This window comes from Cricetulus griseus (assembly GCF_003668045.3).
Source record: "Cricetulus griseus strain 17A/GY chromosome 1 unlocalized genomic scaffold, alternate assembly CriGri-PICRH-1.0 chr1_0, whole genome shotgun sequence".
In the NCBI taxonomy this organism is placed as follows: domain Eukaryota; kingdom Metazoa; phylum Chordata; class Mammalia; order Rodentia; family Cricetidae; genus Cricetulus; species Cricetulus griseus.
In genome coordinates, this window is record NW_023276806.1 from 266,482,027 (window position 1) to 266,505,646 (window position 23,620).

The 23,620-nt window shown below is 44.4% G+C and overlaps 1 protein-coding gene across 1 annotated transcript in view; it reads right to left on the reverse strand.

The window, feature by feature from the left end:
- The window catches only part of Ipmk (inositol polyphosphate multikinase), a 40,479-nt gene that overhangs the window by 10,403 nt on the left and 6,456 nt on the right, over positions 1-23,620 (reverse strand). The window contains exons 2-4 of the mRNA XM_027395122.2: positions 8,402-8,487; positions 6,414-6,510; positions 674-846 (exon numbers count right to left, since the gene is read on the reverse strand). Of these exons, the coding sequence (XP_027250923.1) occupies positions 674-846; positions 6,414-6,510; positions 8,402-8,487 (356 nt within the window). The remainder of the gene's footprint in view (positions 1-673; positions 847-6,413; positions 6,511-8,401; positions 8,488-23,620) is intronic.

Here is a 23,620-nt window from a genome sequence, read left to right on the forward strand (position 1 = left end):
TGCCCTGTAGACCAGGCTGGCCTTGAACTCACAGAGATCCACCTGCCTCTGCCTCCTGAGTGCTGGCATTAAAGGCATGCGTCAACACTGCCAAACTAAAATAAAAAAATTTTAAATGCTAATTCATAGAACTATGTGTAAATAAAACAACTGTTTTAAGTAAAAATATGAAATGATGTGGGTTTTTTTTTCCTATTTATAAAATAGTTCTTTTTCATAGCACTTGGGAGGCAGAGGCAAGTGAATCTCTAAGTTCAAGTCCAGTCTGGTCTACAAAGCAAGTTATAAAACAATGAGGACCACACAGTGATACCCTGTTTCAAAAAAACAAAACAACAACAACAACAAAAGCAAAGTATAACACAGTTACCTTCTTCTAGGGAAGCTACAATGAGTATGTAACTTTTAACATTTCTGTGCACTTAAACTTAAAACTTCTTTAAAACAAGATTACCAGCATCATCATCTTAGGGCCTGGTCATTATGTATAAATTACGGACTAGATGTCAGGACCAGTCACTGACCACAGACCAGTGAGCAACAGATAAAGCCCCAGCCCTCGTAGCTCACACTCCTCATGGGTGACCCAACTGCACAGGGCACCAGTTCTGCCGTCCCATGGAGTGAGTGGTGTGTAAGGGAGACAGGTACACCTCACCGAAGCTACTCTTACCCTCATGCCGAGCACCAGGAACCCGATCTCCTCCATCAGAGGGTACTTGCTGACCTGCTGCTGGATTTTCTCTGATGAGGCAAAGGGGTCATAGCTCTTCCGCCCTATCTTCACATCCATTATACAGGGCTTATTAAACTTATGAGTCACATCTTCCAGTTTTAGGTATACATCTGTTATCAGAGGAAAAACCTTAGTTAACAGCAGGCCATCAATCATAGCACTCAAATAACCTCCCGAGAAGAACAAAGAGGAAATGCTGGAGGAGGAAAGACTTTAGGTAAATCTAGAGTCCACAGATTCATTACTAAGGATAAACGTCAGAGAAATCCCTCCCGTGTGTGACCGCCAAGGTCACAGGAGCAAAGTGAGTGTGCAACACTAAAAAGCTATGGGAACACCATCCCCTATGAACACAATGCCATCTGGGCTCAGAACAAGATTTCTTAGTATTTTAAGAATCTTGTAAAGTTTGTTCTTCGTTTGCATCAGTAAACTGGGGACTGAACCCAAATGATGCCATCAAATCCCCCCTTGCCACTTACTACCTTGAAAGCAAAGACCCAGGTGCAAAGAGAAAAGAAGAAAAGAAATAATTCTCCTTCTTCCTAAGGAAAACAATCCTGTCACCATTCTCAATGAGAACATGATTCATGTTTTAGTTGTCGGGGCTGAGGAGATGGATGTGTGGGTACGGTGTGGACAAGCACCAGGAGTGAGGTGAGTTAGCATCCCGAGGACCCATGAGATGGATGAGTCAGTACAGTGAGAACAAGCACCAGGAGTGAGGTGAGTTAGCATCCCCAGGACCCAGGCAAAGCTGGGCAAACAATCTGCAATCCAAGCCCTCTCTTACAGAGAGATGGGGGGCAGAAGTAAGATCCTCGGGAACTTGCAGGCTTGCCATCTGGTATATCCAGCAGCCATTAGGGGACCATGTCCCAAACAAGGTAGAAGGTGAGAGCCAATACCCAAGGTTGTCCTCTGACTGCTACATGTATGCTGTAGCTCATGCATGCAAAATTGTGTGTGCACACACATAGTAAAGTTGTAAAAGTGTACATTTCCTCTTAACCTGGTAAAAGGCACCAGGGTCAGAGAAGCCCTGTGCACTAACAAATGTCCCTTTTTCCGGTCCCATCCAGACAGACACAGTTTTGAAATTACAACAAAGATGCTTGTGTGGAACCAAATGAGAACAACTCAGGCCTTCAAAACTGTCAAGGCCCTCAGACTTATCGGCCTAAATCTTCTGCAGAGGATGAGGGGTAGCAGGGCAGACAGGTTAGCACTGTGGCAATGGGACAGCAGCCTGGAAGGATCAAGCAATCTAGGGGCTTGAACCTGAAAACAAGCTGCCCAGGCACCTTAACAACAGGTCCAGACACAGCACCAGCGCAGGCTCAAATAGCAAAGGACAAGTGGACAAACCTCAGTTGGACACAGCCAAGCTTCTGTGTTTGAAAAGACAACCACAGGATGGAGTGTCTGGGAAAGAATAGCTTCACCCTCACCACAGTGTTGAAGAGCATCAATGACATCCCAAGTACAGTAAAGACGAAGGACCTTAGCACAGGAGATACCCGGTACCCCAACAACATCATCATTAACTTGGAGATGACATTGGGGTCATGCTGAGGTAAGGCTGGATATGAGTGTGTACTGTCAGCTGGGAGGCCCGCACACATCTCAATGGAAGGCTGTTTTCTATGCGTCAAATGTGTCTTTTGATAATTTAGACACTGGCCTGCAAACCCAACTTAGAAATCCTTTTGTTCTTTCTTCTCCTCCCATTCAGTGAATGCCTACAAAACATGGGTGTCACTGCACTGGACACTGTGGACCCAGCCGACTTACACTACAACAGATTAAGTCCTTTCTTAAACAAGTAGGGCCCAAATGCAAGGTTTTTACTCTGTGTTTAGCTCAAATAGTCAAGATCGAGTTTCTTTAACTTACCGGGTTCTCACGTGTCTATGCTTGGAATTAGGCCACAACTAGATCACTAGCATTCAGCATGGAAATGAGTTATAATGAGTTAAGGCCTTGGGAGGACTGAGTAGGTGTTTCCATTCCCTGGCCCCCATTTTATACAGATGCACTCGAGCACACATGTGCACACACAGAAATCAGAACAATATCCCACTCTCTTTTTCTTTTTCAATGTTTTTGAGACAGGGTCTTCCTAGGCTGGCCTTGGACTCACAGAAGGCCCCATTTTAGCCTTCCAGTGCTGAGATTACAAGGGTGAAGTACGGCGCAGCTAAGATTCTCATTTGGCCAGGCAGTGGTGGTGCACGTCTTTAATCCCAACACTCAGGAGACACAGGCAGGTGAATCTCTGTGAGTTCGAGGCCGAGGCCAGCCTGGTCTACAGAATGAGTTCCACAACAGCCAGGGCTATATAGAGAAACCCTGTCTCAAAAAACCAAAGAAGATTCTCATTTGTACCTTTTCTTCAAAGTTGTAAAAACTAAACATCAAAACCTGCTTTAGGCATACAGAGTTCTAGGCCTCCGGGGATGGAAATGCATGCTTGTCATCTCAGCACTCAGGAGGCTGAAGCAGGAGCACCCTAGATTGAAGATCAGCCTGGGCATCACAGTTACCAGGCCAGCCCTGGGAACATAGCAAGAGCTTGTTCCAAAACACACAAAAAGAAAGGTACACAAGTGTTCCTAGGAGAGAACTGGTGCTGTGTTGAGAGCGGCTTAACACAAGCTTTTGAAAGAGAGAAGAAATAAGAAAGTGGGCCACAACCTGAGCGCCAGACTGTTAGGCTGACAGTTGTCCTGTCTATAAATCTGAATACTGTTCATTTTGAAAACTGCCACTAGCAAATTCTCTCAGTGGTGTAATAGAATAAAGCTCAAGTCAAAGTAAGTCAGTCTTGAACTCAGTTCTGTAAAGATCAAAGGCATTTTGCTACAGGACCATCTTCTGAGGCAACTGCACACCAATCACAAAAGATGTCTTTTCCTGGAGGCCCCTCTGGGTCCAGAGTGGAGCGGTGTTTTTCCATGTGTCTGTTGACTGAATGGAAGGAGGAAGAGATCCCTGGCATACAGGAAGTACAGAAATGGGGCTGGTCTCCACCTATACGGCTTAAGGTGTGTCACAAACGTTGCTGTGCGTCATGGCGCAACACAACTTCAGTGCTACCCACAGACCTCAGAAGTGCTCCTGTCACAATCTGGAACACAAGCCACAACCAGTTACTGACACGGGCAAACATGTGACACTTGGGATTCAGAGGTAACCAACTTGTGACAATTCTCCGGGTCTTCAGTTCATGTCATAACATGTTGTCCCTTTTGTGAGAAATGAGTGATCCCTATGGTGAGGACAAAGAGGGAAAGGAAGGGCTGAGGGCACGTGCAGAAACAAATGTCAGCTCCAACATGTCATGCGTTAGCCTGTGCCATCCTACCATGTCCCTGTACTTCAATGGCATGTACAGATTCGAGTCCAGCACAGACCCACCATGAAATAGAGGTGTCATGGTCCAGAGTGCTGAGGGTGTGTCGTCAAAGTCCCAGAATGTCTCAAGTGTCTCAAGGGACAAGGCACTGCCCTGGGGTCACACAGGCAACAGCATTTAATACACCTTGCCGTCCAGGGCTGCTCCTGAGGAACAGAAGTAATGTTCTATCCACAACAGCGCCTGGTGCCACCTGTTAATTACTGAGCACTGGGTCTGGACAGTAAGGATACACTAAGTGTTAAACATGAACATGACTGACAGGTATTAAAACCCATGCAAGGTCACCATGAGTTCAAGTTGAACTGTGTCCAGGATAAGTACAAATGCAGGCCGACTCCCTGGAGCAAACTCTTCCCTGCCCCAGGAAGACAAATACGATGTAATAACCACAAAATAAAAAGGCATAATCATGACTCAATCAGGCACTTGATAACAGATACCTCTCCACCCTGAAGCTAATCCTAAGCCTTGGCCTACAGTTAAACATTAACAAGAACATCTATTTATTACATATTGATTTTTATCTCAAGCTGAAAAGAGCTAAGATGGCAAAATGCAATCTGAATGCCAGGCTCAATCGGGTCATTGCAGGTGCTCAGCCCTCATGATGTATCTTCCTGATTTCCTCACTTCCCACACAGACACACCTGCTCGAGCGCTGCTGCCAACTGCACCGGTGCCTCCCTGCTTTGATCCTGCTAGAGAAAGCCTTATGGATTAGTTTTTATCGGAGACAGAAAAAAATATTGCACCAGATGTGAGAACAGCTTTTCTGATGCTGTACTTCTTTTCTAATATGATGTCTCCATAGCAAAAAGAAAAAAAGAATGATGGCAAAACAGAAAATGGCCAAGCAGTGGTGGCACACTCCAGAGGCAGAGGCAGGTGGATCGCTGTGAGTTCCAGGTTGTCTTGTCTACATAGTGAATTCCAGGACAGTCAGAGGTAGGTAGGTAGACTCTGTCTCAAAGAAAAAGTGTGTGTATGCACTATACACACACACACACACACACACACACACACACACACACACACACACACACACAATAATACATGTTTATGTTTATCTAAATCATAACCATCATGCCCAGTTCTCCAAAGAAAATATTTCTTTTTAAAAATGTCCTTTTTACTTTATGCGTATGACTTTTATCTGCATGTACGTATAGACACCAAGTGTGTGCAGATGCCTGATGAGCCGGAAGAGGTATCAGACCCCCTAGAATTATAGATGGTTATGAGCCGCCTTATGGGTGCTGGGAACTGAATCCAAGAATAGCCAGTGCCCTTTACCTCTGACCCATCTCTCCAAGAACCTTGTTCAGGCAAGTACCTCACTATCCAGACCTCTACTCACACTGTCCTCGGTACTAAATGCTCAGGTGTCAAGCAGCAGTGGTCAGCACAGCTCAGTGGGACCCAGACGGCCAAGCTTCCTTCCGTCTTGGGTCTCATGAATGGCATTCCTGACTAGTGCCTCTCATAGCAGTGGGGGAAGGAAAGATGCTACAATGGCAAGTGTGTTCACAACCATGTATTGCACAGAATACAGAGAATGAGGACCCGTGGATGTGGTGGCAGATGCCTTTAATCCCAGCATCCAGGCACCAGAGGCAGGTCAACCAGGACTACACAGTGAGATGTAGTTTCAAAACAATTTAAAAATTAAAAAAAAAAAAAAAAAAGGATCCAAGGGCAGTTACAATTAATGGTCTGTTGAGTAATTAATTACTCAGAATGCTATTCTCAATCATAAACATCTGCATATATTTGGAAATAAGACCTTTAAACCAGACAGCAAGACAGACAGACAGACAGACAGACAGACAGACAGACAGACAGACAGAAAATACTAGACTCCAAGACACAGGCACACAATCTCATTTCTCCTCCCAGTTTCCCAAAAGACTGAAAGTCAAAGCCTGCAGATTGGAAGTAAGGCAGGAGACAGAAGCTATGGGGGGCGGGGGTGTGCTTCTGCCTGGGTTCTTAATGTTTTACTCTTTTGATAAGAAATGGACATTAGTAAATTAGTACAGTACTAAGATGTTCTCACAAAATTGTAGCAGATTTATCAGTTAATGTGTAACATGTCATTCAAGAAAATGACGATAAAAAGCGAAAGTTCCAGTGAGTTTTGTTTAGTGAAGGTAGGAAGGAAAAGTACACGAGTTCCATGTTTTACAGCCTTTACACAGACCCTTCATAAAGCCAAACTTGGGAACTAAACTACGAGAAGTACTTAAAACGCATTACCGTTTGGTGCGGTAGGCGGGGACCAGACGCCGTAGTACTTGGGCAGGTGTTTCCGCAGCTCCAGGAGAACAGTGTCGGCACAGTCGGCAGCGTAAACCTGGACAGAGGTGCAGGGCTGGTCAGGTTTCCATGAGCCCTCAGGAAGACCAAGGATAAAAGACCCGAAATTCATCCTGCATGGGTTTGTAATAATAACCAGCTACTTACAGCACACCGTCCTGCTGATCCACAGGGAACAGTCTCCTGGTGGTAAGTCCTGCCTGTCAACATCTTTCAACTATTTGCTACTATGTGAGTTGTATATAACTGATGCCAAATTCAAGGTAATTCTCTGAACACAGGCAAATAAAGTCTGGTGTGTGTGTGTGTGTGTGTGTGTGTGTGTGTGTGTGTGTGTGTGTGTGTGTGTGTGTGTGTGTGTGTGTAGGACAACTTAAGGACATCAATTCTTTCCTTTCACTATGTAGATCCCAATCAAAGTCAGGTTATCAGGCTTAGAGACAAGCTCCCTTATTGGCTGAGCCACCTTGCCAGCCTCCTGGAATCATTTGTAAAAATTGCCTGGTTTTCTCAATAAATTAAAGGTTATAACCAGGGCTCGTCATGCTGAGGGTGTTTTCAGGAAGTGCATCAGGACACAAACCCACAGAAGAAGATCTGAGGGGACTGCCCACAGGGAGGAGAGGGAGAGGCCTTTGGAAGAAACCCCTGAGTGCAGCCTGACAAGGAGGCTAAGTGAGAAAAAAGTCACTTGTGCGTTTCAAGCCAAACAGTTTGTGTTACTTTGTTACAGCTGCCCTAGGCACGTGAGCTAGCCACCTAACCTCCAGCTCCTTGTGTTAGGTGAGCACTACATGGAGAGAGCTTTCAGAGGGTCAGAGACAACACTGGACAGAAGAGTGCATAACAACAGAGGGACAGGGAGCTCCCAGTGGGGTGGAGGCACCTTTGTGAGCTCTTAATCAGGGCAGTCGATAAAAGCCCAAACGAAACTGATTAGAGTTGGGTGTGGCAGTGCACACCTGCAATCTCAACACTTGGAAACTGAGAAAGACTGCAGCATACTTGAGGCTGTCCTGGGCTTCATGATACATTCCTACGCTATATGTAGCATAAGACCCTTTCTCAAAATAGCACCCAAAGAAAGCACAGATATAAGCTGGGCCTCATCAAAACTCATGACTTTGTGTTTGGAAGGGCACTACCAAAACAGTGAAAAGACAACTAGAGAAGGGCAGGGAGCACCGGCAAGCGGGTGTTTGGTCAGGGGGCTTATATTCACAGTGAACTACTGAAAGGATGTAACTGAACTTTTTATATACACTTCAACTACAAAACGAGGGAAATATCTGACTAAGCATTACTTGAGAGAAGGCATACAAAGGCCAGCAAGCACATGGGGAAAGATGGGCCTGTGGTTGGTGGGCAGGGAAGGTGGAACCACGTGGCTAAAATGTTTGCAAGTTAAATAACTGGTGGTCACGGAACACCGTGAACACACTAAAAAAAAAAAAAAAATCATTCTGGGTCATATGACGAATTGGGTATTAGAAATGAGCCCTTCTCCCACAGTGCAGAGAAACCCTGAAGACTCGGAGGCAGGGCGCAGTGACACACAGCACAGGGAAGGCTGAGACACAAGCACCGTGTCACAGAGGGAACCAAACAAGCCTCTAAGAAGCTGCAATAAAAACCCTAACTTGGCATTTCTGAGAGTGACAAACTCTGTTAAGTGTTTTTCCAATTGTGGGTCACGACCAGTTGATTGAAATCAATTTCGTGACTCAGAGTAAGAATTTAGGACGTGAAACAGAACAGAAAATTCTAGGCTGCAGCAGAAACACTGGGAGATAAACCGTTTCCACAAAGCATGAGGCTTGTCTGTTACATGGGGACCCAGGGCATGCTGTCAAACACGTTTCTCATTCTGAGTCACAGCAGAGTGACTGAAGAGCACGTAGAATAACAAAGCATCTTGCATCACTTACCATGGTATAAAATTCCAGCTCTCTCGGGCCCCGTGGCGGTGGCTGTAGCTGTTTCAGAACTGTACCGTCTGGGTGTTGGAGTATGCCTGTGCAACAGAAATCAGGTGATGGTCAGTGCTTTGCTTATGGTCCACCATTTTCATGCATGTAAAGGCTTACTGTTACTTGTTGCAGAAGTTTTAACATTCAACCAACACTTTCAATACTTGTTACAAAGAGAGACCAGTGTTATGGTGGAAGCTTCACCCCAGTCCCTGGCATCCATATACCCAAAGAGTCTGGGATGTTATGGTGGAAGCTCCACCCAAGCCCCCCTCCCCTATCTCTCTCCAAACCCTGCTGCATCTCAGAAAGCTAGCCAAACGATGACCCCTCCACCAGAGATGTTCAAGACCACTCCCACTGGGTATTTAAATTGCCTCCCAGAAAATAGACTTGTGGTTTTTCTAGTCTCTTTGCTGTCTCCTCTCTTGAGAGGGCTGGAAGGCCATCTGGGAGTGGGAGTGTTGTATCCATTAAATGTGGGCTTTTTCTGATTCAGTCTGATTTGGTATGATTGGAGTGCTGCATCAGCAGAGAAGCTTATCAGGGTGCAGAAACTTTTCAACCACCACACCCTGAACTTATGTTCAACTCTTCCCCCTTAGGGAGATTCTCTTATGGCCCCTGGTTTCTCTAGAAACTTCTCAGTAATAGATTTTCAATGATATGTTATGATTAAGTAAAGAAAACAAAAGCAGTAACACAAATCCAGCTCAATTTTATAAACAAGGGAAAATATGTGTGTTTACAGTAGTCATATACGAATTTCATACTTGGCAATGTTTTATAACTCTCTCATCTTCCCAGCTCAGATGTACTGTGTGTGCGCAGCTGTGCAAGGTCCCAGCCTGGAGCAGTCACGGATGCCTTTTTATAATCTGTCCATGCAACACGAGATTCTTTTTCCAAGTCCCCATATGCATACCAACACTGGCAGAATCCATACGAGTATCAGCACTCATTACACATTGAAATCTTAAATCTTTTTTTAAAAGATTTATGTGTTTATTATGCATACATGTATCTCTATGGGCCAAAAGAGGGTACCAGATCTCATTACAGATGGTTGTGAGCCACCATGTGGTTGCTGGGAATTGAATTCAGGACCTCTGGAAGAACAGCCAGTTCTCTTAACCTCTGAGCCATCTCTACAGGCCCGAAATCTTAAATCTTTATCTGTAAGGATTTCAAAGAACCATGACAGTTGGGACATATTTCTACTGAGAATTTTATAAGATACTCCACTTGTATCATTTTTGGCAATGACACACATTTTTTTTGTTATTGTTGTTTCTTTTCTTTGATTTTTTTGATTCATGGTTTCTCTGTGTTATAGCCTTGGCTGTCCTGGAATTTGTTCTGTAGACCAGGCTGGCCTTGAATGCACAGAGATCGTCCTCTGCCTCTGCTTCCTGAGTGCTGGGATTAAAGGCGTGCGTCACCACCTTTGTTGTGACGTGAATTTAACAATGGCAAAAATGCATAACAGACAGCAGTAGGTAGTAAGCTACAGAGGGAAGCTTAGGGAGGTAGAGGATCAATCTCTGTGAGTATGAAGCCAGCCTGGCCTACAGAGCCAGTTCCAGGACAACCTCCAAAGCCACAGAGAAACCCTGTCTCAAGGAAAAAAAAAAAAAAAAAAAAAAAAAAAAAAAAAAGGGAAGCTTGGCTGTTGAGCAGATGTGGGGACTTCAGGATTAGTCTGATGTAACTAAAAACAACTGGAGAGAAGCCTGTTTCTGAAGATGAGAATTTAGGGCGAGATTGACCTCTACTCCTGCAGCAATGGAAAACAACAGATGCATAGACACTTGGGTTGAATCGCAGAGAGAAAACCTGAGGCATCAACAGCCAGGAGAGCATCACATCTGCCCTCTTACCTCTCATGGCAGGTGCCAGTTCTGTGCAATTGGGAGCGTCCCAGACACATTTTATTTACAAGCAGCCAACAGGCAACTGCAGCCAGATGTGTGGGGTAGCAGACTGGATCAAAGACTACAACCCCAGAGGGACAGACCACTGGGTCCCACAAAATAATCCAAGTTTTCATAATCCCAGTCCCAGGTGAATGAAGTCAAGATCCAACTGAAGTGTGGCATCTGAGACCAAAGCTAAATCCCAAGGAGCAAGCTCCACACTGCCAAGACTGGCCATTAACTAAGACGCAGCATGGTTCTCTGGAGCTCTGCTAAGAGGAGACAGGCCCTCCGCAGGGAAAACCAAACCATTCACTCTGCTTTCCAGTGTTCTGTGAGTAGGAATGTCCAATAGCAAATTACGAGGCATACCGAAGAGCAGGAAGAACGGTGTATAATCAACAGAGCTGACGCAAGACGGCCACGTGATTATAATTAGGAAGCAGGCATGTTCAACAAAATCCCGGGTATGCTACAGAAACTAGAGAAAAGTGCAAGTCTGAGAAAAGGAAGGAAATCCCAGACCTGGAAAACAGCATGCGAAAAGCAGGCGATTTGGGGGTAAATCAAATTATCATAGAAGAAAGGAGCAAAATGAACTTTAAGAGAGGCCAACAGCTAGTGGGATACCAAGGAAGGCTGAGGAAGGATTGCCACAAGTTCAAGGCCACCCTGTCTCAACATAAAAGGGAAGTTGAGATGTGATGGGGCAGAGGCAGGCAGATCTCTGAGTTCTAGGACAGCCTGTCTACATAGCAGGTTCCAGGACAGCCGGGGTTACAAAGAGGTCTCAAAAAAAAAAAAACAAATAAAGAAATAGAGTAATAATAATAAAAGGGACAGGGACAGACATGCTGGCACATGCCTTTAATCCCAGCTCTGAGTCCCAGGCCAGCAACAATCAAGTATACCTAGGGAAGGGGCAGGAACATGTGAGGCTCTACTCTGAGGCAGGGGCATACAGAGGGGAAGACAGTAAAACAGCTTAGAGCAATGATCTGGTGAAACAGCCACACCCGAACTAACACCTAAGGCCTGTTTCAAAGACACGAGGCTCATGACGAGTCAGCAGCAGGAGCTTCGTATCAAAATGCCTCAGATGGTGCCTGAGATAAGGCAGTCACAGAGCCAAGGACTTTGGGATTCCACTCCCCTGAAGCATTGAATGTGTTCACACTCGTAAAAAGCAGAACGGTGGCTGACCCAGGCTAGCAGCAAGGACAGGCAAGTATTTGGCAGGTCCGGAGGTCTCAAAGATGAAGACAGCCCAGAGTCCCAGACTGGGGCAGGAGAGCCTCTCAGCAGCAGTGACAGCCTGTGGCTGTGCAGGTGCCAGGTTCAGGACCCAGCACTCCATCAGGTGGCTCCCAACTGTCTGCAACTCCAGTTCCAGGTGACCTAATGCCCTCTTCTGCCTTCTACCAGCAACTGCACACACAGTGCAAACTCTCGCAGGCACACACACACACACACACACACACACACACACACACACACACACACACACACACACACATTAAAAACAATACATTAACAAATAGTAACTTACAGTTCTCAGACTGATGCTATTGTATCCTCTGATTATTTTACCACAATAATCACTGTTGAAAGAGCTCAACATTTTAGTGAGCACTCAGAAAGATTGTAACTACATGTTAAAATTTCTGTGAAAGGAAGTCAGGTATGGTGGCACATGCCTTTAATCCCAGTACTCTGAGTTCAAGGCCAGGCTGGCCAAGCAAGCTCCAGAGTGATACTCTCCCTACCTCAAAAAACAAAACAAAACAACAAAAACAAAAAAACTAACAATCACAACTTGACAAAACAAATATATGTGGAAGGAGCATTCTAGGTAATTTTAATTTTCATCTTTATGTTTTTCTTCCTTCCAGAAATTATCATTAGGGTCGTGTGTGTGTGTGTGTGTGTGTGTGTGTGTGTGTGTGTGTGTGTGTGTGTGTGTGTGTGTTTGCTTTTTGAGACAGAGTCTCACTATGTAGCCCTGGCTGGCCAGGAACTCAAGTGACCTATTTCCTAGATGGCTTTTATACCTCTCAGATGGGCACTATAAATGGCTAACGCATAATCCTTTTATTATTAGAAATAGAATTGTATCACAGAAAACAAGCATAAATACTAAAAGAAATGCATCTTCTACTTAAGGCAATTATTATAAATAATTGGTATTTAAAATATGGTATTTAAAATAATGAGAGATCATAGAAATATAACTAGACTAAGATGTTCTAAAATAAATTTTAAAAAATTTAATCCACAGCCAAAGGCAACTTGGATCCTAAATACATGGGGAAAATCAAACCTCTGGACACTTCAAATATAAAGACAAAGGTGGGTTATAAGTAAAAAAAGAAAGAAAACAGGGCTGGGGCTCATACTCCATGGGCACAGTGTTTGCCTACAGCATGAGGCCCTTTTGAGCCTTTCCATGGGAAAGGAAGGATGTGAGGTGTAGGAAGCCGGTTCCTGCATTATAATGCTGCCTAAAGACACCAAGGTGTAAATTACTTCACAGGCGCTGGGTAATCTCCATTCCTTTGATCTCTGCCTATCCCGTGGCTCATTCTTCCCTGAGGAGCTGAAGCCATTCATAGGGTAATACGTCCCAGGCGGCTGGTCAGCCTTTTATATAGGGATGGTTTTCTTCGTTCAATGTCTCTGCTCAGTCTCTGCTTAGTCTCTGCTCAGTCTCTGTTCAGTCTAATGCATTAAAGCTTGTCTGCAGAAGGATCCGAGTGTCCTGCGTGTATTTCTTGCTGGCGAGGAATACAGAGAGCGCGCGGGACATATGGTGCCGAAACCCGGGAAGCTTAACATCTCCAGCACCTCAGAGACCCCTCTAACGAGGCGGATTCAGAACTGCAGGGTGGTAAATTCGGAGAGGTATGATTTTTCTGGACTTTGGCTTGGGAATGTTGCTATTTTGGGAGGTTAATCTATTTTGACTTTTCTCACTGTTGTAACAATCTTAAAGAAGTCCAAAATTACATATCAGAAACCAAATGTAATGAGAAAAATTCGGAGAGGTATGATTTTTCTAGACTTTGGCTTGGGAATGTTACTATTGTGGGAGGTTAATATAGAGGCTTCTATGCTTTTACTAGGAGCTATTTTGACTTTTCTCACTGTTACAGCAATCTTAAAGAAGTCCAGAATTACATATCAGAAACCAAATGTAGTGAGAGATGGGGCGCGCCTAACAATAAAATATAAGAAAAAAGGACCTCCCGGGATGTCTAGTGACATGGGAATGTATATAAGAAAAAAAACTACAACAAATAAGAAAAAAAGACCTCCTGGAATGTCTACTGACAAGGGAGTGTATAAAGCTTTAAATCTTGATAGCTCTGATAACTCTAAAAGCTCAAGAGATAAAGTTTTAAAAGGAACAGCTCAGCTGGATGAGGGAGAGACAGAGAAGGAGGGAGAAAGAATGGGGAATGGCCGGTCACACCCCGGTAAATTTAAGAGAAATAAAGATTTAAAACCTAGCCTCTGCCCTGCAACGAAACTGGAAGCCTTGGAGCTGAACAGCTCAGACTCTGAGATTTTAGACTCTAACAAGGAAGCAGAGCTAGAGGAGGAGCTGCCAAAAGTAAAAACAAATATGAGGCCATCGCCTATTAATTCAGCGGGTGTACTTCTATCAGCACATCCACTATTTGGTACCGACTCCTTACCATCAGAGGAATGGAAAAAATTACAGATGGCTTTCCCAGTCTTTGATAGGGGAAAAGGCCATGCCTGCTATTCAACACTTCTTAAAGGCCTGGAATGCCTGGGGCTTTAAAGCCTCATTTACATTAACGCTGGGGGCCATACCGAGGCCAAGCGTCTCACCTCAAAAACTAAAAGGCCAAAAGGAAATGGTAAAATGGAAAGATATCTTAACTGATCTTTGGAAAGGCCCGGATCCTATTCTCATAAGATCCAGGGGAGCGATATTGTGTTTTCTCACAGGATGAAGAGAATCCCCTGTGGATCCCAAAAAGACTAAAGTCGAAACTCCACCCTCTACCCCCGGGAGTTGAGAGCCGCTATTGTTATCCAGATTAACTCCTGCCCTTGGCGGAGCGATTGTCTCTACTTAAGGGGTGGGGGTAATTGTTCGATGCAGCCGTTTACAGATTGCTGTTATTTTTGGCTGGTCTGTAAGAAAAGGGATGGATATAATTGTTTAATACAGCCGCCTGCGAAATGCTGTTACTTTTGACTGGCATGTAAGCTCCAGGGCTCAAACCAAGAGATCATTCAAGCGCTTATATTTTGGCCAAGCGATAGGCCGCCGGCCAGACAGCTCTTGCACACCCGGAGCCTAGGCTCACTGCACAGGGTAGAGTGTCTGGTTTGTGCAGCCCCAAAAAGAGGGATGCTGAGCATAGGCATCGCACAGAGTTGCCTATTATACAGGCTTCTCTGGGAGGTACGTTGACCTGCATAAGGGTTACCTGCCTTGAGAATCCCCTTTCCCAGAAAAACGGCAGAGGACAGGTCGGGAGTACTTCGGGTCAAACTGACAGCCTGATGGTGACTCTCGTACACAGTCTTAATGTTTGATTTTGGGAAGGTCAACCCCTGCCTCTATCCCTCAACATATGGGTGACCTATTTGCTTGTAATAATATAAAGCCTTTTCATTAATTAATAAAAAAAGGGTGATATGTAGGAAGCCGGTTCCTGCATTATAATGCTGCCTAAAGACACCAAGGTGTAAATTACTTCACAGGCGCTGGGTAATCTCCATTCCTTTGATCTCTGCCTATCCCGTGGCTCATTCTTCCCTGAGGAGCTGAAGCCATTCATAGGGTAATACGTCCCAGGCGGCTGGTCAGCCTTTTATATAGGGATGGTTTTCTTCGTTCAATGTCTCTGCTCAGTCTCTGCTTAGTCTCTGCTCAGTCTCTGTTCAGTCTAATGCATTAAAGCTTGTCTGCAGAAGGATCCGAGTGTCCTGCGTGTATTTCTTGCTGGCGAGGAATACAGAGAGCGCGCGGGACATATGGTGCCGAAACCCGGGAAGCTTAACATCTCCAGCACCTCAGAGACCCCTCTAACGAGGCGGATTCAGAACTGCAGGGTGGTAAATTCGGAGAGGTATGATTTTTCTGGACTTTGGCTTGGGAATGTTGCTATTTTGGGAGGTTAATCTATTTTGACTTTTCTCACTGTTGTAACAATCTTAAAGAAGTCCAAAATTACATATCAGAAACCGAATGTAATGAGAAAAATTCGGAGAGGTATGATTTTTCTAGACTTTGGCTTGGGAATGTTACTATTGTGGGAGGTTAATATAGAGGCTTCTATGCTTTTACTAGGAGCTATTTTGACTTTTCTCACTGTTACAGCAATCTTAAAGAAGTCCAGAATTACATATCAGAAACCAAATGTAGTGAGAGATGGGGCGCGCCTAACAATAAAATATAAGAAAAAAGGACCTCCCGGGATGTCTAGTGACATGGGAATGTATATAAGAAAAAAAACTACAACAAATAAGAAAAAAAGACCTCCTGGAATGTCTACTGACAAGGGAGTGTATAAAGCTTTAAATCTTGATAGCTCTGATAACTCTAAAAGCTCAAGAGATAAAGTTTTAAAAGGAACAGCTCAGCTGGATGAGGGAGAGACAGAGAAGGAGGGAGAAAGAATGGGGAATGGCCGGTCACACCCCGGTAAATTTAAGAGAAATAAAGATTTAAAACCTAGCCTCTGCCCTGCAACGAAACTGGAAGCCTTGGAGCTGAACAGCTCAGACTCTGAGATTTTAGACTCTAACAAGGAAGCAGAGCTAGAGGAGGAGCTGCCAAAAGTAAAAACAAATATGAGGCCATCGCCTATTAATTCAGCGGGTGTACTTCTATCAGCACATCCACTATTTGGTACCGACTCCTTACCATCAGAGGAATGGAAAAAATTACAGATGGCTTTCCCAGTCTTTGATAGGGGAAAAGGCCATGCCTGCTATTCAACACTTCTTAAAGGCCTGGAATGCCTGGGGCTTTAAAGCCTCATTTACATTAACGCTGGGGGCCATACCGAGGCCAAGCGTCTCACCTCAAAAACTAAAAGGCCAAAAGGAAATGGTAAAATGGAAAGATATCTTAACTGATCTTTGGAAAGGCCCGGATCCTATTCTCATAAGATCCAGGGGAGCGATATTGTGTTTTCTCACAGGATGAAGAGAATCCCCTGTGGATCCCAAAAAGACTAAAGTCGAAACTCCACCCTCTACCCCCGGGAGTTGAGAGCCGCTATTGTTATCCAGATTAACTCCTGCCCTTGGCGGAGCGATTGTCTCTACTTAAGGGGTGGGGGTAATTGTTCGATGCAGCCGTTTACAGATTGCTGTTATTTTTGGCTGGTCTGTAAGAAAAGGGATGGATATAATTGTTTAATACAGCCGCCTGCGAAATGCTGTTACTTTTGACTGGCATGTAAGCTCCAGGGCTCAAACCAAGAGATCATTCAAGCGCTTATATTTTGGCCAAGCGATAGGCCGCCGGCCAGACAGCTCTTGCACACCCGGAGCCTAGGCTCACTGCACAGGGTAGAGTGTCTGGTTTGTGCAGCCCCAAAAAGAGGGATGCTGAGCATAGGCATCGCACAGAGTTGCCTATTATACAGGCTTCTCTGGGAGGTACGTTGACCTGCATAAGGGTTACCTGCCTTGAGAATCCCCTTTCCCAGAAAAACGGCAGAGGACAGGTCGGGAGTACTTCGGGTCAAACTGACAGCCTGATGGTGACTCTCGTACACAGTCTTAATGTTTGATTTTGGGAAGGTCAACCCCTGCCTCTATCCCTCAACATATGGGTGACCTATTTGCTTGTAATAATATAAAGCCTTTTCATTAATTAATAAAAAAAGGGTGATATGTAGGAAGCCGGTTCCTGCATTATAATGCTGCCTGAAGACACCAAGGTGTAAATTACTTCACAGGCGCTGGGTAATCTCCATTCCTTTGATCTCTGCCTATCCCGTGGCTCATTCTTCCCTGAGGAGCTGAAGCCATTCATAGGGTAATACGTCCCAGGCGGCTGGTCAGCCTTTTATATAGGGATGGTTTTCTTCGTTCAATGTCTCTGCTCAGTCTCTGCTTAGTCTCTGCTCAGTCTCTGTTCAGTCTAATGCATTAAAGCTTGTCTGCAGAAGGATCCGAGTGTCCTGCGTGTATTTCTTGCTGGCGAGGAATACAGAGAGCGCGCGGGACAGTGAGGGAGGCTGGACTTGCAAACTCCAGTCATAGCTGGACTATGATTGCACAAACAGCACATCACACGGCAAGCTCCACAAGAAGGAATCTTGATTCCAATCTTTGTGTGTGTGTGTGTGTGTGTGAGTGTGTGTGTGTGTGTGTGTGTGTATGTGTGCGTGCGTGTGTGTTGGTCTGTCTGTTTGTCTGTGTCTGCATATGGATGTGCTTGTGTGTGTGTCGGGAGGGTGGGGATTGGGGGGGTGGGGGGGTGGGGGTGGGGGGAATGGTGTATGTTGGTACCTGAAGAGTCCAGAAGAGGACATCAGAGCTGGAGCTACAGCAGTTGTGAGCTGACTGAAGTGGATGTTGGGAAATTGACCTTAACCACTGAGCAATCTCTCGAGACTCAAGGAATGCAATCTTTTCATATTTAAGAAAGACATTTCGTAATGGCAAGGTTGGTTGATTAAGACACAAAATTACAGATGTGTAACAGAGCTTAACACAGCTTCAGGATACAGGGAAGCAAAAATGACAATTGAAACAAATTCACAAAGACTTTCTGGGTATTCGGTGGAGAAGGCATTGCAATGATATATAAAACCTGAACATCGAAAAGTTGGCCAATTTACATAGTAGAGAAGCTGTATCCAGCCTGCACCTTGTGACTAGAGTCCCAGCTGAGGTAGAAAATCCATGCATCTGGAAACAGGACAGGAGAAAGAACTACATCCTGCAAAACACAAGAGCCCTTCAAGCATAAACACTCTATTTACCAAGACCCAAATCTACAAGGATTGGTATCCTACAGGGTACCCTCAAACCACAGCAGCAATAGCAAGACATGTGGGGAAATTGTCAAATAATAGGAAAATAAACAGCACCGTTGTTACCACACATGTATCAAAGCCAGGAGAAAGGAGAAAGTACTCAGAGTGATAGAAAAACACAGCACATAGAGCTTTGCATGGTGCAACTCACAGTGAAGAGTGTAGTTTTGCTGCCAAACCTGAGGACCTGAGCGCAACCCCTCTAAACTACATGGTAGAAGACAGAACATTCCACAAATTATCTGCTGAACTCCACTCAGCACCCTTCCATCCCTTACCACCACCAAAGAAATAAATGTTTTTTTAAAAAGGCATTAAATATTTCTATCATTTAGGTAAAGGAGCCACGCTTACTATGATAGAGGAAGATGGGTTAACTTCACATAAATACATATGAACAAAAAGCCAATTCAATAAAAACTGATGCTGGGCATGGTGATCTCCCATTCCCAAAGCAAGGGAAGTGGGTCAAGAGATAAGGCCAGTCTGAGAGATACAGTAAGAACATGTCTCCATAAATAATTCTGTCTAAAGGACAACAGACAAAAGTCAATGATATCAAAAGCGACTCATCTAGAAACTCATAAGCAACTTGCTGAACAAGAGCAGGGAAAAAGAAGGTAAATTATTCTTATTCGGAATAAACACACACTCAAAGGAAAAGACAAGGCTCATGAGGTTACCATCAGCAAATGCCACAACTTCCATCAAATTCTTTTAAATGCACAGTATTATACCTGACCGGGGAAGAAACAAACCTAGGGGCCAGGGCTGAGCCAGGGGCTGCTGACAGAGATCTCCTTTTGTGCGTGCAGCCCTGGGTTTAATCTTCAGCACTGCAAAAGAAAGTGGATGGCAGTGGAGAAAGAAATCCAAATGCAGCCAACATGGCCTCCTAGTGACTGTTCCCAACACAACAAAATCAAACAAACAAAAATAGCACTAGTAATCTCTTGTCAAATTTCTCAGGAAATAAGATAGTATCTTTCTCAGCTTTTTTGTTTATTTGCTTTGAGGTTGGTCTGGGAGGGTTATGATGAGCGGCTGTTTAGCCCAGAATGACTAAGATTTTACTATTCATCCCATGCCAGCCTTGGTCCTCCTGCCTCAGCCTCCCAAATGTTATTCTCTAGTCAATTCTCTGTATCAGCAGTTCTCAACCTGTGTGTCTTGACCACTTGGAGGGTTGCATATCAGATATTTATATTCCAGTTCATAACAGTGATAGAATGGGAGTGGTCACCACATGAGAAACTATATTAAAGGGTGGCAGCATTGGGAAGGTTGAGACCTACCTGCTCTATATGAAATCCTGTAAATGTGATTCTTAAAATCTCCAACAAAGACGGCTTTAAAAAGTATAGGCCATAATCTCAAATGAACAACACCACAAGGCCTGGGAATAGCTCCACAGGTATAGTGATTGCCCGGTTGCCAGGGTCCCTGAGTTCAACCCCCAGCACTGCATAAATTAGGTACTGTTGCACATACCTTTAATCCCAGTTGAGGAGGCTGGGAGGGACATGAGTATCAAGAGTTCAAAGTCACCTGATCACATAATGACTTCAAAGCCTGCCTGGGTTACATGGCACTCCGTCTTTAAAAAGTTAGTAACCAGGCTGGAGAGATGGCTCAGAGGTTAAGAGTATTGACTGCTCTTCCAGAGGTCCTAAGTTCAATTCCCAGCAACCACAGGGTGGCTCACAACCATCCATTATGAGATCTGGTGCCCTTTTCTGGTGTGCAGATATTCATGGAAGCAGAATGTTGTATACATAATAAATAAATAAATAAATAAATCTTTTTTAAAAAGTTAGTAACCATAATTGCAATAAAAAAAAAAAAACTGGTAAAGGAACTGGAGAGATAACTTGGTGGTTAAGAGCAGTTGCTACTCTACCAAAGGACCCTGGTTCAGTTCCCAGCACCCATATCATAACTCACGAGTCTGCAACTCCAGTTCCAGGGGATCTGAAACCCTCTTCAAGTCTCCCTGGGCACAAGAGGTATGCAAGTAGTACACGGATAGACAAAGTAGGCAAGAAAAAAAAAACTCATAAAAATAAAATGAAAAATAAACAATGATAAAAGGCAGGATGAGCTCTAGCCCAACATACATAGACTACACAGGAGTTCCAAACCATCCTAAGCTACAGGGTGAGACCCTGTTTTAAAAAACGAACAACAACAACAAAAAAAAGTAAAATTAATGCGGCAACAATACATATATGAGGACAATTTTCCAGGCACAAAAGTTTATTTAGGATTTCAAAACAAGTAAACACAATAACACTCTGAGAAGATGGGAGACAAAGCCCTGAGATGTTGGGCTCAAAATATGGCTCCTGGCCCCCGGAGAGGCTACTCTAGCTTGTGCTCCAGCAGGTGGGGTGGGCAGGACCCTGCCTGCAGTCTCCAGGCTGTGCATTCATGCACACACATGCAGGTAAACACACATAAACCTGATACATGAGGTATGGGGCTGTCTGTCTCTTACTTCAGGCTACTCAAAGAACAAGCGGAACCACACAAGCACCAAGCACAACTGGAATCCAGATTTGAAATGCCGCTCATCTCTGAAAGACACAAGACAGTTCTGGACAGAAACAAGGAAGACACAAAACAAGCATGAATTATCTTTCTGATGCCAGAAGCAGAGAAGACGCTTTAAAAGAAAAAAAAAAAAACAAACAAACAGGAAATGACAGGAAATGTCAAAGACACACGGGAGCAAGCCTCCAGAAGCTGTCACTGCCCAAATTTAGGAGAATGGCATTTTGGTGATGATTAAAAGTAGCAGCAGCAATCCGTATAATATCCGCTGTCTGAATTGGTCCTAGTCCAACCTTGAAAAGAATGCATGAGGAGAGAAGTGGGTCCCCAATGCACACTGCCAACTACCAGACAAAGACGTCCAAGTGATACATGAGCTTAGCAATTCTCAGTGGGTGCTTACTTACATCACATAAGAGAGGAAAGGGGTATGTAACACTCAAATATCCCTCCCACGCTACTTAATTACAATGGCAAAAATAGTGGAAACACCAACAGCCGGCACTTAGCCATGCGAGCAAAGTTCTGGTCACAGCAATGCCACTGATAACCTGTGGCATATGATCCGAGAACACATGATCTCACACATCAAAACTGTGCTATCTGTCTCTGACCCTGGTTATGCTGAAACAATCAGACAGTGTAAAGGTATGTGGAAAAATCTCACATCTCGGATGCTGAAAAAATGTCTTGATTATCTGGTGTGGTAGTACATGCCTGTAACCCTGAACTGAACATGGACAGTGAAGGCAGGAGGGTCAATTCAATCAAGGTCATTCTCAGCTACACAGTGAGATCCAGGCCAGCCTGGCCTACATAAGACTCTGCTTCTGTAAATGTATACATATAAAAAATAAAATAAAGGGGAGATGCCACAGTGGATAAACACTTACCATGCAAATGAGGTCCCAAGTTTAGATGCTCTGAACCCACATATATCCAAGAAAGCATGGTGACTACCTACTGGGAGGCAGAACCACCAGATGCCTGTGTCAGCTAAGCTGGCTAGCCCAAGTAGTTAGAATCAGTGAGCTCCAGGTTTAGCATGAGACCCTACTAATAAATACAGTATTGTAATAGAAGGAGACAACAGATATCAACACTCTATCTCCACATGCCTGCACACCACACACACACACACACACACACACACACACACACACACACACACACACACACACGAAAATATGCCCATAGGAGAAGATGGATGTGAGACTGACAAAGACACTCACTAGAAACCTCTGGCTGCCACACACATGAACATGCACACACCACCTCTTACACAAAATACACACAATGAACATGCACACACACATATATACACAAAATAATACGTAAATAAATTAAATTCATGGTCAAAACCATAAAGGCTGGGCGTGTAACCCCCATGGTAGAGTGTGTGCTTAGTTCTAAAGATTCTAGGTTCAATTCCCCAGCACAACTAGAAAGAAAAAAAAAAAAACCTAAAAACTGCTCCAAATGTCAGAGCACTAACTCACTAACACCACTGATAACTGAATGGGCTACCTGTGCTACAGGAAAGAACAACGCCGTGAAAGGGCTCACAACACAAGCTACCCGGTCAGCCCCATCTTTGAAGTCACATTTGATGTCAGATGATGGCAAATACCAAACACTATATTCTGAATTGTATTCTTTTATCCTAAGCAGGCAAGAAAAATATCATGTTTTTTAGGAGATATGTAGTGATGTATTATTTATGATTTATTAAAACTTGCCTGAGGGCACAGAAAGCAAAGTTAGCCACAAGCCATGGAGCCAGACAGTGGTGACACACACTTTTAATCCCAGCAGCCATACTAGCAAGCCATAAACCCAGGCAGTGGTAGCATACACCTTTAATCCCAGGACTTGGGAGACAGGCAGATGGATCTCCGTTAGTTCACGGCCACACTGAGCTACACGAAATTGATCCAGACCTCAAGAGAAACAGATCACACAAAGGAGATCTCAGCACTTGGGATCACAAGACTCAGGATTTGAAAGGTATAAAAGGAAGAAGCAAAGTCAGTCTTAGGCAAACCAGTCTCCAGCCAGGATGAGGGCAGGATTGCTTCAGCCTGGGAGAGGTAAGAGCTCCTCGTTTGGCTGCTTTGCTTATCTGATCTTCAGCTTGAAGCTTGAACCCTAATATCTCCCTCTGGTTTTTTATTAATCTGTGTTACAGAGATACACAATTATCAGAACAAAAGGCCATGGTATACTCTATTCTTAAACAGTTCTACAAACCACCACCCGCACACATGGTGCCATCATAGTGACTGGGCACAGCTGGTTTACTGCCATTCTCGAAATGTTTTATATATTTGAATGTCTTCCCCCCAAAAAAGTCAGAGCAACGTGAGAGTACCATTAAGTGGCTTGGGAAGCCTAGTGAACCCTGTGTGTGACCTCTCTCTTATGAACACCAGCACTTACCTGCAGAAACTAGAGAAGGCAGGCATATGACAGAGGGAAAGAAAGCGCTGCATGTTTGAGTTCTGGAGGGCTCGGGGTGGTGAAGAAATCAAACTGATTGCTCCTGAGCAATCTGTGATGTGAGAAAAACCATCGCCAAAAGGGACTTCATAGGCTTTCACAGGAAAAGTGAGGAGGGGTTGAAAATCTACACCTGGTCCCAAAGTTGGGCCAGAAAAAGGCAAGACAAC